Source organism: Neomonachus schauinslandi, chromosome X (assembly GCF_002201575.2).
Source record: "Neomonachus schauinslandi chromosome X, ASM220157v2, whole genome shotgun sequence".
Lineage (NCBI taxonomy): Eukaryota > Metazoa > Chordata > Mammalia > Carnivora > Phocidae > Neomonachus > Neomonachus schauinslandi.
This window is the reverse complement of record NC_058419.1, coordinates 12,667,790-12,680,800: the sequence shown is the minus strand read 5'-3', so window position 1 is coordinate 12,680,800 and position 13,011 is coordinate 12,667,790. Positions and strand designations below refer to the sequence as shown.

At 39.7% G+C, this 13,011-nt stretch overlaps 1 protein-coding gene across 1 annotated transcript in view; it reads right to left on the bottom strand.

Annotated features, from left to right (window-relative positions):
* Positions 1-13,011, bottom strand: part of ATP11C (ATPase phospholipid transporting 11C) — a 103,910-nt gene that overhangs the window by 61,882 nt on the left and 29,017 nt on the right. The window contains exons 6-12 of the mRNA XM_021684582.1: positions 7,958-8,086; positions 5,870-5,973; positions 3,706-3,756; positions 2,724-2,788; positions 2,313-2,394; positions 1,238-1,388; positions 447-644 (exon numbers count right to left, since the gene is read on the bottom strand). Coding sequence (XP_021540257.1) covers positions 447-644; positions 1,238-1,388; positions 2,313-2,394; positions 2,724-2,788; positions 3,706-3,756; positions 5,870-5,973; positions 7,958-8,086 — 780 coding nt within the window. The remainder of the gene's footprint in view (positions 1-446; positions 645-1,237; positions 1,389-2,312; positions 2,395-2,723; positions 2,789-3,705; positions 3,757-5,869; positions 5,974-7,957; positions 8,087-13,011) is intronic.

The window sequence follows — 13,011 nt, the reverse complement described above, 5'->3', positions numbered from 1 at the left end:
CGTCTGATCAGAAATGTACCAAGAAACGTCAATAGGACAACTCTGGTCAATGTTGCTTATGGAACAAAACCCAGTTACAAAATAGCTTTATTTACTACCCGATAGTCTATCCCCATATGGTAACAGACAGTGATGAGGACTTAACTACATGTGTCTGTTCCAAAGCAACAGCCCCTAATCTTACACCATCACCAGGTGAGTTTTAAAGAAAATTTCCATAACATTCAAATTTAATATACAAACTGGGATACTCCTCAAAAATGCCAGCAAAATAATTAAGGCTACAGCTATAAAAACATTACTTGTCTTCATTATATGCCTGCTTTATAAAGGAATATCTGAATCACGTTTCCAAATGGGAAATGGTCACATATATTGGTAAGCCAGAGTATAAGAACAGGTATTTTCAAAATATTAACTTATTTTAAGTAAAAATACATTCTAACCTGACCAAGTTCTTCATTAAGGTCTGATGTGTTAACCAGGGCTCCTTCATTAATTTCGTCATCATAAAAGTCCTTATCCCATGAAATGAAGAAGGAGCCCAAGAATTTCTGCATTTCTACCGTGACATACATGGATACAGGAATGATAAAGTTGAATAGAACCATAAATGACAGGAAGTCAGTGAACATTTTCAAAACCTAAAACAAAAGAAATAGTTCGTGCTGATTAGATAACACAGTTCTAGCAAACAAGTACAAAATAAAGAACTAGTTACCTTTCTATCTTTTTATACCAATGCTGAAAGCACTGCTCTTGCTATAAAGACAGTATGTGAAAACATTTAAAAACACCCTCAATTTTATCGTTATACTTCAGTAAACGTGCCTGTTGACTTAACACTTTTTCACTTCCTTAAATTCTCTGCCCTCCCCCAATATGAATGTAGGATCAAAGTTTCTGTGTAGGAATCTATTTATTATGTTCTTATCATGATATATCACAACCTCATCCTATATAGTCACATGCCAGAGATTCTTGCTCAGTTGTTTAATAAAAGTCTTAACTAAAGAGCTAAAAATAAGCACAGATGCCTAAAGTAAAAGAAAAAAAATACTATAAAACTTCTTAAATAGCTAATAGCTTAGGGCTACCATAAAACCAAGAGAAAACACGGAAGCTAACAAAAAGTATCATAATCTGAACAACATTTCAATAAAGCGTGGCTTGGTCACAAAGTGCTAGAGTTAAAATTTTTAGCAAGAGTTAAAAGTTTCAGCATAAAACCAATTACCTTCAAAGTTTCCCGCTCTTTCTGAGTCTTTTGGTTATACCAAGGTTCATCGTTATAGGGGTTACTTTGCCAAACATACTTTAGAGTAGTGCATACTGCAGCTTTGGTCAGTAAGATAAATAAATACACAATCAGGAAGGCATTAATGGATCTGAAAAATAAGATATTATGGATTTAAAAACTATATATTTAAGATATCAACCACGTATAAGTTAAATGGTTCAGTTTCCTTAACCAACTGAGCCACCCAGGCACCCAATGGTTCAGTTTCCTAAAGCTTCTCTTGTGTACAATGTGTAACCACAGCACAAGCTGTGGTAAAGTGGAAAAGCCAGTCCTGACCTGTTTGTTGGTCACCAATGCTCCCCAAAGTGCAGTGGCTGACTAGCTTAACACACCTTTAAAAAAAAAAAAAATTAGGATCCTATAAAGTGACAGGAGACACACACGCATACACAGTACCTACTCAACCCTTACAGAAAGAGTAGGTTGTTTCCATTTCCCCAAATCCTAAGAATTTGCAGTAGAGGGTGGGGGAGCAAATGTGAAATCCTCAAATTTAGTATGGATTCTTCTAATCTGAAAATAGGGCTATTGGAGAGGGTGCCACTGATACATGGGATATCCATGGCAACGACAGAGCAAGGTCTATGCTGTAGCAACTGGCCTGAAGCTCTAGCAGGAGACTATTATCTACATTGTTGAACTTCCTTACACAAAGCAACTAAAGGAACCCAAACCACTATCCAGCAGCAAAAGGGAATAAATTTGTATTTCAACTAAACTTTGCCCTTGAATAGCTCCACAAGCTTCGGTAAGTCACTCATCTCGGAGACCATTTCTTCTTCTGTAAAGCAGACAGGCTAATAGGAGTTACTCTATGGAGCTGCTCAGAGGATTAAACAAAATCAGACATACAAATCACTGAGCACAATTCTGGAACATAAAAAGTGCTCAATGTGGTAGCTGCTATTATAATTGATGCTGTTTTTTGTTATGGTTGTTATTCGGAATTACTGAAAACTGACTATATCACAGTTTGACTGCTACTAAAGAAATGGTGGTGCACACTCACTTTTCAACAGCAGAACGCTTCTGAGATTTTCCTTGGTAGTTCAAAGCCATTTTGGTTTCCATCCCAGTGTAAACAGCAACTCCTAAGGAATAAAAGAAGACAATGAAAACTAGGTGCCAACGAACTCCCCACCAACTTGGGTCTATCCATTTTTCCCATCTATAAAAGTGGGCATTCTTAACCTTAGTCTAGTCACCAGTTGACATATCATTTATAATATAATTTTAATTCTACATACTTTATTTGTCATATTTAAAGTTAGTTTATTTCCCATCTTATAAATTCCTAACACCTAAAAATAGGTTTAGACTGAGTGGCAATTATCAGCAATGTCCAATTTGTAACATGCACTATTTATGCACAGGCTTTACAAAGCATATTTCTGATAAGGAGATCTTAAAAATTGTTCACCATATATCTTCTTGGTATTTTTTAGTGTGGCTCCTTTCAACAAGAGATTTTCAGGTCCCAAAGACCTAAATGAAAAATGAACACAGCTTATCCAAACAGCCCAATAAATATAGCATCATCAACTCTGCCCTAACACACATCTATCTCCAAGGGGTTCAAAATGTATCCTTCCACTTATATCATTATGCTTACTCCCCAGGATGAGCTGAAAGATCTTTCCCTCTGAACTCACTTGAGGGCACAGCACAGTTGGAAGCAGAGCACAAGAGTGGCCAGCAACACGCAGAGGTAATGAGGTGCACAGAGATAAAAGGATTCTGAGTCACAGACAGCAAGAACAGTACAGAGCAGTAGACAGCAAGAAACAGAAAGAAAAGGCGACAAATAAAAGACTGGGAAGCAGCCATCAAGGTGGGAAAAATACACTGACGTATTTAGAGAGAGTAAACCCGCCTTTGGGGCAATCATTGGGCGCCTGGCGTTTAAATTCCTTTTCAGCGTGGCTTATAAAGGCCAAGTGGAAAAATTGAGGTAATTAACTGGATGATAGAAGAGGGAAGAAAATATCCCTTTTTATATGAATTGCTTCATTATAAATGATTAGCCTTTCATTTTGCTTCAGTCCAAGTAATTCTCTCAGCTTTTTATCTACTGCCTTATCCCTCAATTACTCTCCCTTAGCCACTGTTCTCCAGGTGTACTCCCAATATAGTCTGCCACTGCACAACCAAGAACAAAAAGCACAGTGCCCAGGACAGATTTGGGAGTATCAGTCCAAGGGCCTGGAGCTCTGTGATTTTGGACACCATCAGCATCACCTGCAACACCACCCCCCTACTGGGATGCTGGCTGGTTAATCCAGGTTTATTCACCTCTACATCCTTTTCTATAAAGAAAAGTATCTGAGTATTTTAAGGGGCTTTAAAGAGAAATATACCCGCCTCCTCCCGAAAAGGACAGATGAAAGGAACAACAAACTAACCTGGCAACCGCCTCAAGACTATTACTGTAGATATTGATTCGTCCAACAAACCTGCAAAAAGAACATAATGGCAAATATGTCTTCTATATCAAGGTAAAAATCTATATACCATGTAAATGGGAATGAATCAAAATACAAATAATACAAAAGAGGTAAGACTGAATGAACTACAAAAACCTATTATATTTCTGGAAAAAAAGTTATGCTGAACCAACAAGATATGTAACATTTTCATATTATTTTAAAAATAATATTATGGATTATAAGAACACAAAGATTCGAAATCGATTTTCCAACCCTAGTTGGCACTGTGCATGCACAGAACACCCCCGCTCATTTATACGTTACATAAATAATTAACCTATTTTAGATTCATGTGAAGAGAGGTTTCTGGTGCTGACACACAACTTTCAAAACCCTTAGTTCAGTGGTTCTTTCACTTGTGCATGCATCAGACTCACTGGAGTGCTTATTAAAGTGGGGATTTCGGGGCCCCATCCCCAAGCTTTTGATTCAGGTGAGAATCTGCATTTCCAACAAGTTCCCAGGTGATGTTGTGCTGGCCCAAGATCACCCTTTGAGAACCACTGCATGAGTCTTAGAGGACAAATATTTTGATTACCATCTCGGAAATTTCCAACCTGTGTTTTTCGGCTGATCTCAACACTGAGCTTGATCTGATCACTTAATATGGCGAGGCACACCATAATCTGCATTTCTCAAAAAATGGCCTAAGGCGGCCTAACTCTCCTTAACAAGAGAGTTATGAGTATTTTATAATTTGCATCATTGTTTTTCAGAGAAATTGAACTATGATTACTATATAGACAAAGTATGATGGTCTGCTCATTTATTCACCGCGTATTAATAGTGCCAGTGCTGTGGTAGGTGCTGGAGACACACAAGTAAGCCAGAAAGACATGTTCCTTCCACTACAGACAGACAAGTTAACAGGGAATTACAATGTAAATGATCACCATTCGGGTGGTGGAAGTACAGGTATTTTCAAGTCACGAAGCAAGGGCACTCAATCTAGTCCAGAGAAATCAGGAATAACCTTCCCTGCCCTAAAATTCTCCTTCATATTTAAGGTAACTGAAAAATTTAGGCATTGCCATATAAACATGCAAAAATATATACTGGTCTCTAACACAGGCAGAATCAGTCACTCCTTTTTCTGTGACCCCATGGGCCTTTTACTCCATTCTATTGTGTCACTGTACTATAAGCCTAGCTTTAATATTTTATCTGCCCTGCAAAGTCTGAGCTCCCTGAAGGCAGGGAACAGCTGTTTTGTTTTATGGTCCCTGTTCCTACTCTCAGGGTGGATACAGAAGAAAGGAAAGAGGAAAGAAGGCATGATGGGAAGGAGGGAAGGCATTGTTCTCGTAGTAGGATGAATACTTTGTTTTTCCACTACTGTGCGTTGGTGTTAAGCCACATCCAACCATTTGGTCCCCCATTATGACCAACAGAATTCATTAACAAGATGCCTGGCGTGGGTAATTGATGCCATCTGTAAGAGGGAATAGAATGAGATTAATTGGCCCACGTGGGGATTAAACTTGTTACTCTATCCTCATTAACAGCATGCTCTAATCAACCAAACTAACCAGTCTTAAAAATCAAATGCCAAATTTTTGACAACCCACAATGACGGTTAATCGGCAAATCTACTCCAGAAAGCCTAATAGTAAAATAGGGGAAATTACACCATTTCATGGGTCCCTCAACTTAACTGTTTACCGCAGACAAAAAGCAGCCTATTTGCAATACTCAGTTCATCATAATCATCATAAAAAAGGATAGTGCATGGCCCCATATCCCCTTCCTCTCTTTAATGTTGGATGACATATCAAGTGGTTTATTTATGTTTTAATTAACTCGGATTAATGCATGAATCTGATAGAGCAGCCTTATGGGATAACATAACCTTAAAATTTGATATATGGTCATGTTTACAAATAACAAAAATAAAAGAAAAATCCTAAGTAAGGTGTCTGGACCCACAATGATTTATCTTAGGCTGGTAGTGAACAAGGCTGATTTGATTCATTTCCCTGCCAGAAGGAAAGAACAGCTCATAAAAACACGAATGAAGGAGGGCTGGAAAGTGATGGGCGTTTCTTTGCAATACTGGTGGCGAAGAGCAGGTGATTCTTACTTGTAGAGGTCAGGCTGAGGCTGCTCACATTCAATTGCTGCTCGGAGGGTATCAATGGACTCGGCTGTACACAGGGCAGTGGTATCCCGTACTGCATAATGTGTCTAGATGCAAAAGGCAGAAGAAAAAGCAAAACCAAGAAAAAGGGATTCTTTTCATAATCGTACACCCACCTTATTCCAGTAACAGTATGTTTTAGTAAGAGGCTTTGGCAGAATAATACAAATACTGATGCACATTTCCCACTAACCAAATTTTATGGTATTATTCTTCAAATATATTACAAATAATTAGAAAGATAACCCTGCTGCAAAGGGATTTAAAAGGTAATGAAAAAACTAAAAGCTTTTCCTGATAGTGACAGCAGACAGAATTCCATTTGTAGCATGCATATCCTTAACTGAAAACCCAATGAAAAATTTAATCTATTTACTTTTTCTTCTATTTATAGAACTGAGACCTGTTATTTTGCTCACCATAGAGTATGGTGATATCAATGTATACACATGAATTGAACATAAATAACCACCCTTCGGGTCATAAGAAGGCTAACATTTTGCCAATAGAAAGAAAAAGCCTCATTAATAGTTGCACTACAAAAATAGCATAATTAATGACTTTGAAAATGCTCAAAGAGGCTACATTTCATAGGAGGAGCAGTGATATGATGTGTCTTGCTTTAGTCAGACAGTTGGGATATTCTACTAGTGTATATTATGCACTTGATTTCCCCAGAACTCAAGGCAGGCTCCACTAAACCCATTTATAAATCATCAAAGGAGGGCTAACACAGACTCGAAGACTGCACCACTTACGCAGAAGGGAAAGCTGTTGCGTGGTCTTCTGGGAATATTACGGAACTGCCTGAGCTCTATTTAAAGCTCTCCCCTGATTGTGAAAACCTATGCACTTTTAGCTGATTTGATCGGATCAACTTAATTGAAAAAGAAATCACTTAAAAGTTTTCTTCCTCCTTGGGCGCCTGGGTGGCTCAGTTGGTTAAGCGACTGCTTTCAGCTCAGGTCATGATCCCAGAGTCCTGGGATCGAGTCCCGCATTGGGCTCCCTGCTCTGCGGGGAGCCTGCTTCTCCCTCTCCCACTCCCCTGCTTGTGTTCCCTCTCTCGCTGTGTCTCTCTCTGTCAAATAAATAAATAAAATCTTTAAAAAAAAAAAAAAGTTTTCTTCCTCTAAACAACTTTTTCCCCTATTAGGGAATCTTTAGGTAGATTTCTTGATTTTTATCTTGACATTTCCTCAAACTTAACTTTGTTTTTGAACAGTTTAAATGCACTAATTCATCACCATGCCCTTGAAGTACAGCTTTAGTCATCTAACAGGCATTTCAGTTCCTGTTTCACATACTGAGTCCTGGTTCTTGACTCCAGATGGAAAAAACAAGCAGAGAAAAGCCCTCAAGGATATACACAGAGGTGAGCACATTAGTGCCCTTCCTTAAAGGCAGCATATATAGGATACATCTTTATGCCCTGTGGAGCTCTGGACAACGGCCAAGAACTGATTGCCAGAAAGTACCATAGAAATAAGTTATCCTCCACTTTGAGCAAACTTACTTTAGCTCATTTATAATTCTTCCTAGTTGCAATGAACAAACATTTGCCAAACAAAACCCTAAGGTATTTTTTTAAAAAGCAATCAAACTACTCCAAGTAAGAGTTTCTATATGCCATGAATAAACATTTTTAAAGAAAATATTCACCACTTTTAAAATAAAAATAGACTGACGGTTAGAATACACGAAGTTATTTTTACAGTTACATAGTTTAAGCCTAGAACGACATTCATTTTAAAAAGCCAAAATAAAACATCGAATCGGATATGTCAGTATCAAATGCAAACAGTGCTACAAAAAAAAATGGGGTGGCTTTTATTTGGGGCATGGCTTTTCCTCGCCGAATACCACACTTTTTCCCTAAAGTTGAGTAATTGCTTAGAAGTTCAAACACAATTATATAAAAGCTGCCTTCAAATACAAAACTTGCACAAATAGGAAAATATAAAAGATAGGAGCAGTACTGTATGATTATCCTGAGCTCGAGATGTTTACGCAAGGTTTACTTTCCGTTACCTTGCAATTGGATTCCCCATCAAGACTGGCTGTAGTAACGTAACAGGTTCCATCACTAGTGCAGGATGATAGAAGAATAAGATCACAGGGGAAGGTTTCATTTGCCTGTACTTCTACTACATCACCAACCTAGTAGAGAGAGAAAAAGAAATATAAATATTCTTAATTCTAAACAAAGCATTCATCATACCTCAAACTAAAGCCAAAAGAGTAGCAAGAGACTGCTCCTGCTCCTAGAAGAGTGTCTCAGCATCCCATGCCACGTGAAAGATGATGGAAGAATATTATTCAACATTCAGAATCCTCGGTAAGGTCACAAGGACTTATTGATGCAGTCAGATTACCTTACTACTGAACTTTAATTTCAAATAAACGATTTCAGTACCCGGGGACCCGTCTGCTCTCTGACATTTTTTGGCACTGCTGTTTGATAAACAATGACCGTTATCAGTTCATGAATGAATCCAGAAAAATTGCATGTCTCAACCCGAGCACTTCCTGAACACTGGGCAGCCACTGTCCTACCCTGCATCGTGCATCTTTCACTATGCTTTGCCTTCCATGTGCTAACGGCTATTACTGTTGGGTGCTGGTTCCCTCTTCAGTGCTCAGAAAAACTTAGCTGACTGGAGAGGCATCTGTTTTTCCCATAACATTCAACAAAAAAATAATTTTCAAATAGGTCACTTTCCAATAATTCATCTGCTATCAGAAGAATCCATTAACGGGCGCCTGGGTGGCTCAGTTGGTTGGGTCACTGCCTTCGGCTTAGGTCATGATCCTGTAGTCACAGGATCAAGTCCCGCGGCAGGCTTCCTGCTCAGCAGAGAGTCTGCTTCTCCCTCTGCCCCTCCCCTCTCTCATGCTCACTCTCTCTCAAAAAAAAAAAAAAAAAAAAAAAATTCTTAAAAAAAAAAAGAATCCATTAATATAGCCATGAGAAACGATTTCCTCTCAGCAAGTACACGAAGCTCAAGTATAGGAAAAACATGAGAAGAAATCATGAACCATTTCTAGTGCAGATGATTTAAAATGTAGGGAATAAATCATAATGGTTAAAAGGTAGAACTTTTTCTTAAAGATTTTACTTATTTATGTATTTGAGAGAGAGAGAGCTGGGGGAGGAGCAGAGGGAGAGGGACAAGCAGATTCTGTGCTCAGCGCGAGCCCAATGTGGGCCTCGGTCTCATGACCCTGAGATCACGACCTGAGCCAAAATCAAGAGTTGGATGCTTAACCCACTGAGCCACCCAGGCGCCCCAGAAGGTAGGACTTTGTAACGTGACTTTATGGCCCAGCTCTGCTGCTTCACCATATAAGCTCAGGGTGAGAGCCGCAGATGATTAGAACTCCCTCACAGGATTGGTTTGAGCACGAAATGAGGACAGGTAAAGTGGTTAGCCAAGTACCTGGCACGTTTTCACCGTTTGATAATTATTACAAATACACGGCAACTACTTTACTCCCAACCTATGAATAGTCCTAACAGGTTTGGGGAAGGATATAAGAAATCGTCCAGAGTTCAGTGCTTCCCAAACTTTTTCATACTGTGGCACAGAGAGAAAATGCTAAGTGTCAGTTTTGTACAGCACCTCAGATAAAGGGAGGAAGCTGCTCGTGGCAGAAGACAACCCACTCTGGGAGGGAGTCCATATCTAGCACACCAACCTGGACACACTGGTTGTGAAATGCTGAATAAATGACACACACCTGTCTTCTTTTTGCTACAGGATTTGGCAGAGAAAGATGGGGATTTCAAGACCTATTCCGAACAATTTTATTTTCTTGCCAATCTCAATCAGCAGCCAAGAGCGACAGCATCAGTAACTGAATTAATTTGTAAATAATATTTTGTTGGAGCTTTCCTTCCTCACTTACATAAACACTTATGTTGCTTACATAAAAAACCACAATCTACAATTAAATACACAGAAGAGAAATAAACAAAATCCTAAATCATCTTAAAAGAAGGAAACACCCATTAAAGGATGGAAGAGGATTCTTAGGCACCTAAAAACCACAAATAGACAATTTCTTCCACAACGTGTACGATTTGCTCAGATATGAACTATAAAGGTTCTGTACCTGGAGTGCAAGTTGAGGCTAGTGAGATGGCCAGAGGGCAGATCTCAGAGGGCTGACAGGCCAGGCTCAGGGGGTTAGGCCTTACCCTAAGGCAAGGGGGAAGTGGGAAGGGGTTTTTAAAGAAAAGGAACAACAGGGTACACCGAGACATTCAACTGGGGGTGTTTCCATTTAGCATGCTAAAAACAATAAGAGAACAGATAATCTACAAAATTATGTGTTTTTTTAGTTCATCAGCGAGCTGAGGTTGCGAGGCAACCGAGTGAACCGAATTTCAAAGGGCGAAAAGTCCTTCTGAGGACAGACAGGAGAAATGAACTGTTTCACAACTGACAAGGCACAGGAGCCAGAGATGACTGCCATAAAAGGGCAGAAGAAGAAAAGCAATTAGATTTTGAACCGATTCTTAAAGGCTTGGTAGAAGCTAATGTGACAGTTTGAAATGTGCAAACCTGAGAGAAAAGAGGAGATCATAACCACTCATCATTTCTTCTTTACAGGCATCCACTGGGTGCTGGTGAGAAAACACGAGTGCAGGAGACCCACAGGAGCCTGCCCTTACTGTATAGGCATGCCAGTTATGCCTGACCCCTGTGGAGAGACAGAAGCAAAGTATGCCAGAATCGTGGACCCTTGTCTCGATTTGAGGCAAAAGCCATCTAGGTCTAGGAGAAAGGCAAGAAACCCTCCCTGGGCTAGTCTCAGGAAAACATCACCACTGCTAGAGGAGACACAGAATAAACACCATCTGCTGCTCGGGATGGGACAGAAAACCCACAGATATGGGGGCCCTAGCACTAATAAAAGGCGAAGTTCAAATGCCACTGGAGGTGGGGTGGGAGTACTGAGACCAAGTATTCAGTAGTGAGGCAAAGGTGCTTAGGCCCTGCTTAATACTGAGACTGGAGCAGGAGAACCAAGAAATCACTCTGTTCCTCCCAGGAGACTTGCAATATGAATAACAATAAGAAATAGCAATCTACTGGGGCGGGAGAGAAGAGAAAAGGCAGAGAGGGGCATCCAGTCTCAGGGACACAGACCTGCTGGAAGCAGCGGGTGGAACAGAAGTACTGAGCTAGGCCCTCTGGGCCCCCAGGCCCTACACAAAGCACGAGGCAATGGCAATGGAGCGCTCCTGGGATTGGAATTTCCAGTGGGATACTCAAAACAGCAAAAGCTACAACCCGACTCCCGACTAGACTGACTTACCCTTCACATTCATGGGCTGACAGAAGAGGCGTGCCCATTTCAGATCATAAATACTATTTACCTTGGTCTCTAGCATTGTTTCACATTCAATGTCCAAAAATCAATAAAAAAACCCCCCAAAAAACAAGACACATAGAACACAAGATCAAAATGACCTAAGATCAAGATATAAAGGAGTCAGCAAAGGACCAGTCCAGAAATGTTGAGATTCTGGATTATGAAAAACAGGCATGTAAAAATAAAAATAGCTGTGATTAAGATATTAAAGTATTTTGTGGAAAAGGCAGACAACATACATGTGCAGGTGAGGAATTTGGGCAGAGATGGAAACTATAAAAAAAAAAAAAAGGCAAAAGGAAAAGTTAGAAAAGAAAAAAGATGTCCTTCCATGTGTTTATCAGCAGACTGGATACAAAAAAGGAAGTAATCAGAAAACCTGAAGAAACTCTTCCAGTATTTCCAATACCAAAACCCATATTCTCTTCCTTACAAAGAACCATGCTTTTTACCTTGGAATTCCTCAAGCCCTCTTTGTCAGCTCTCTTCTCTATATTCTAGGATTCGATCCAGTCCCATGGCTTCATGTGCCATCTACATGTTGACGAAATCCAAATTTCAATTGCTAGCTCAAACATATCTAAGCTCCAGGCTTGACAATTCCATCTGGATGTCTAACAGGTATCTCAAAATGAACATGGCTAAAATGGAATTTTTGATTTCCTTTTCACTCCCACATCTGTCATTAAACCTATTCTTCTCCCAGTCTTCTCCATCTTATTTAATAACCAGCATTTTTGTTTAATAGCTCTATTTAATTCACCCAGTTGCTCAGGCCAAAATCAAGAAGGCTGTCTTTACTCTTTTTTGCTTTGCTCTTTTTTGCTCCCTACATCCAGTACATCACTAAGTCCTGATGATTCTACCTCCAAAAAATGTCCTGAATATATCCATGTATCTTCATCATGAGACAGGTGGTACAAAGTTGTGGTTATGAGCACAATTCATAACCCAAACTTGTTTCAAATCCCAGGTTTTCCACTTACTCGTCATGGACAAGTTTCTTAATCTCCCTGTGCCTCAGTTTTAATATTTGTAAAGAGGGAATAATCAAAGTACCTATTTCATAGGACTGTTATAAAGTAAGGATTAAATCAGTTAATATAATGTGAAGGGGAATGCCTGGCATATTTATGTTATATATAAATGTTAATTACTATTTTATTATTGTCATCTCTACTACTGTCATCGTAATATAGGCTCCTACCCTCTTCTGCAAGTCACTCCCTGGCTTTGAAACCCTTCAAAAAATTTCCACTGCACTGAGGATACACACCAAGTTACTCTCTTACTCAACAATAGTCTACCCACTTCCCCAGGCAAGCAATCAAACACTTACTTTTAGTTTATAGGCATTTCTTGCCACACACAAGTATTCCAGAAAGGGCCGAATCAAACAGCACTTTACACAATAGCATCAACTGATTTAATTAAGATTATACCTGGTTGAGATCAGCCTCAATGCAAAGAAGCCTGATGAACAAAAGGTGGAAGATGGGGAGGGGGGGGTCTTTCTTTTTTTTTTTTTTTAAGATTTTATTTATTTATTTGAGACAGAGAGAATGAGAGACAGAGAGCATGAGAGGGAGGAGGGTCAGAGGGAGAAGCAGACTCCCTGCCGAGGAGGGAGCCCGATGCGGGACTCGATCCCGGGATTCCAGGATCATGACCTGAGCCGAAGGCAGTCGCTTAACCAACTGTGC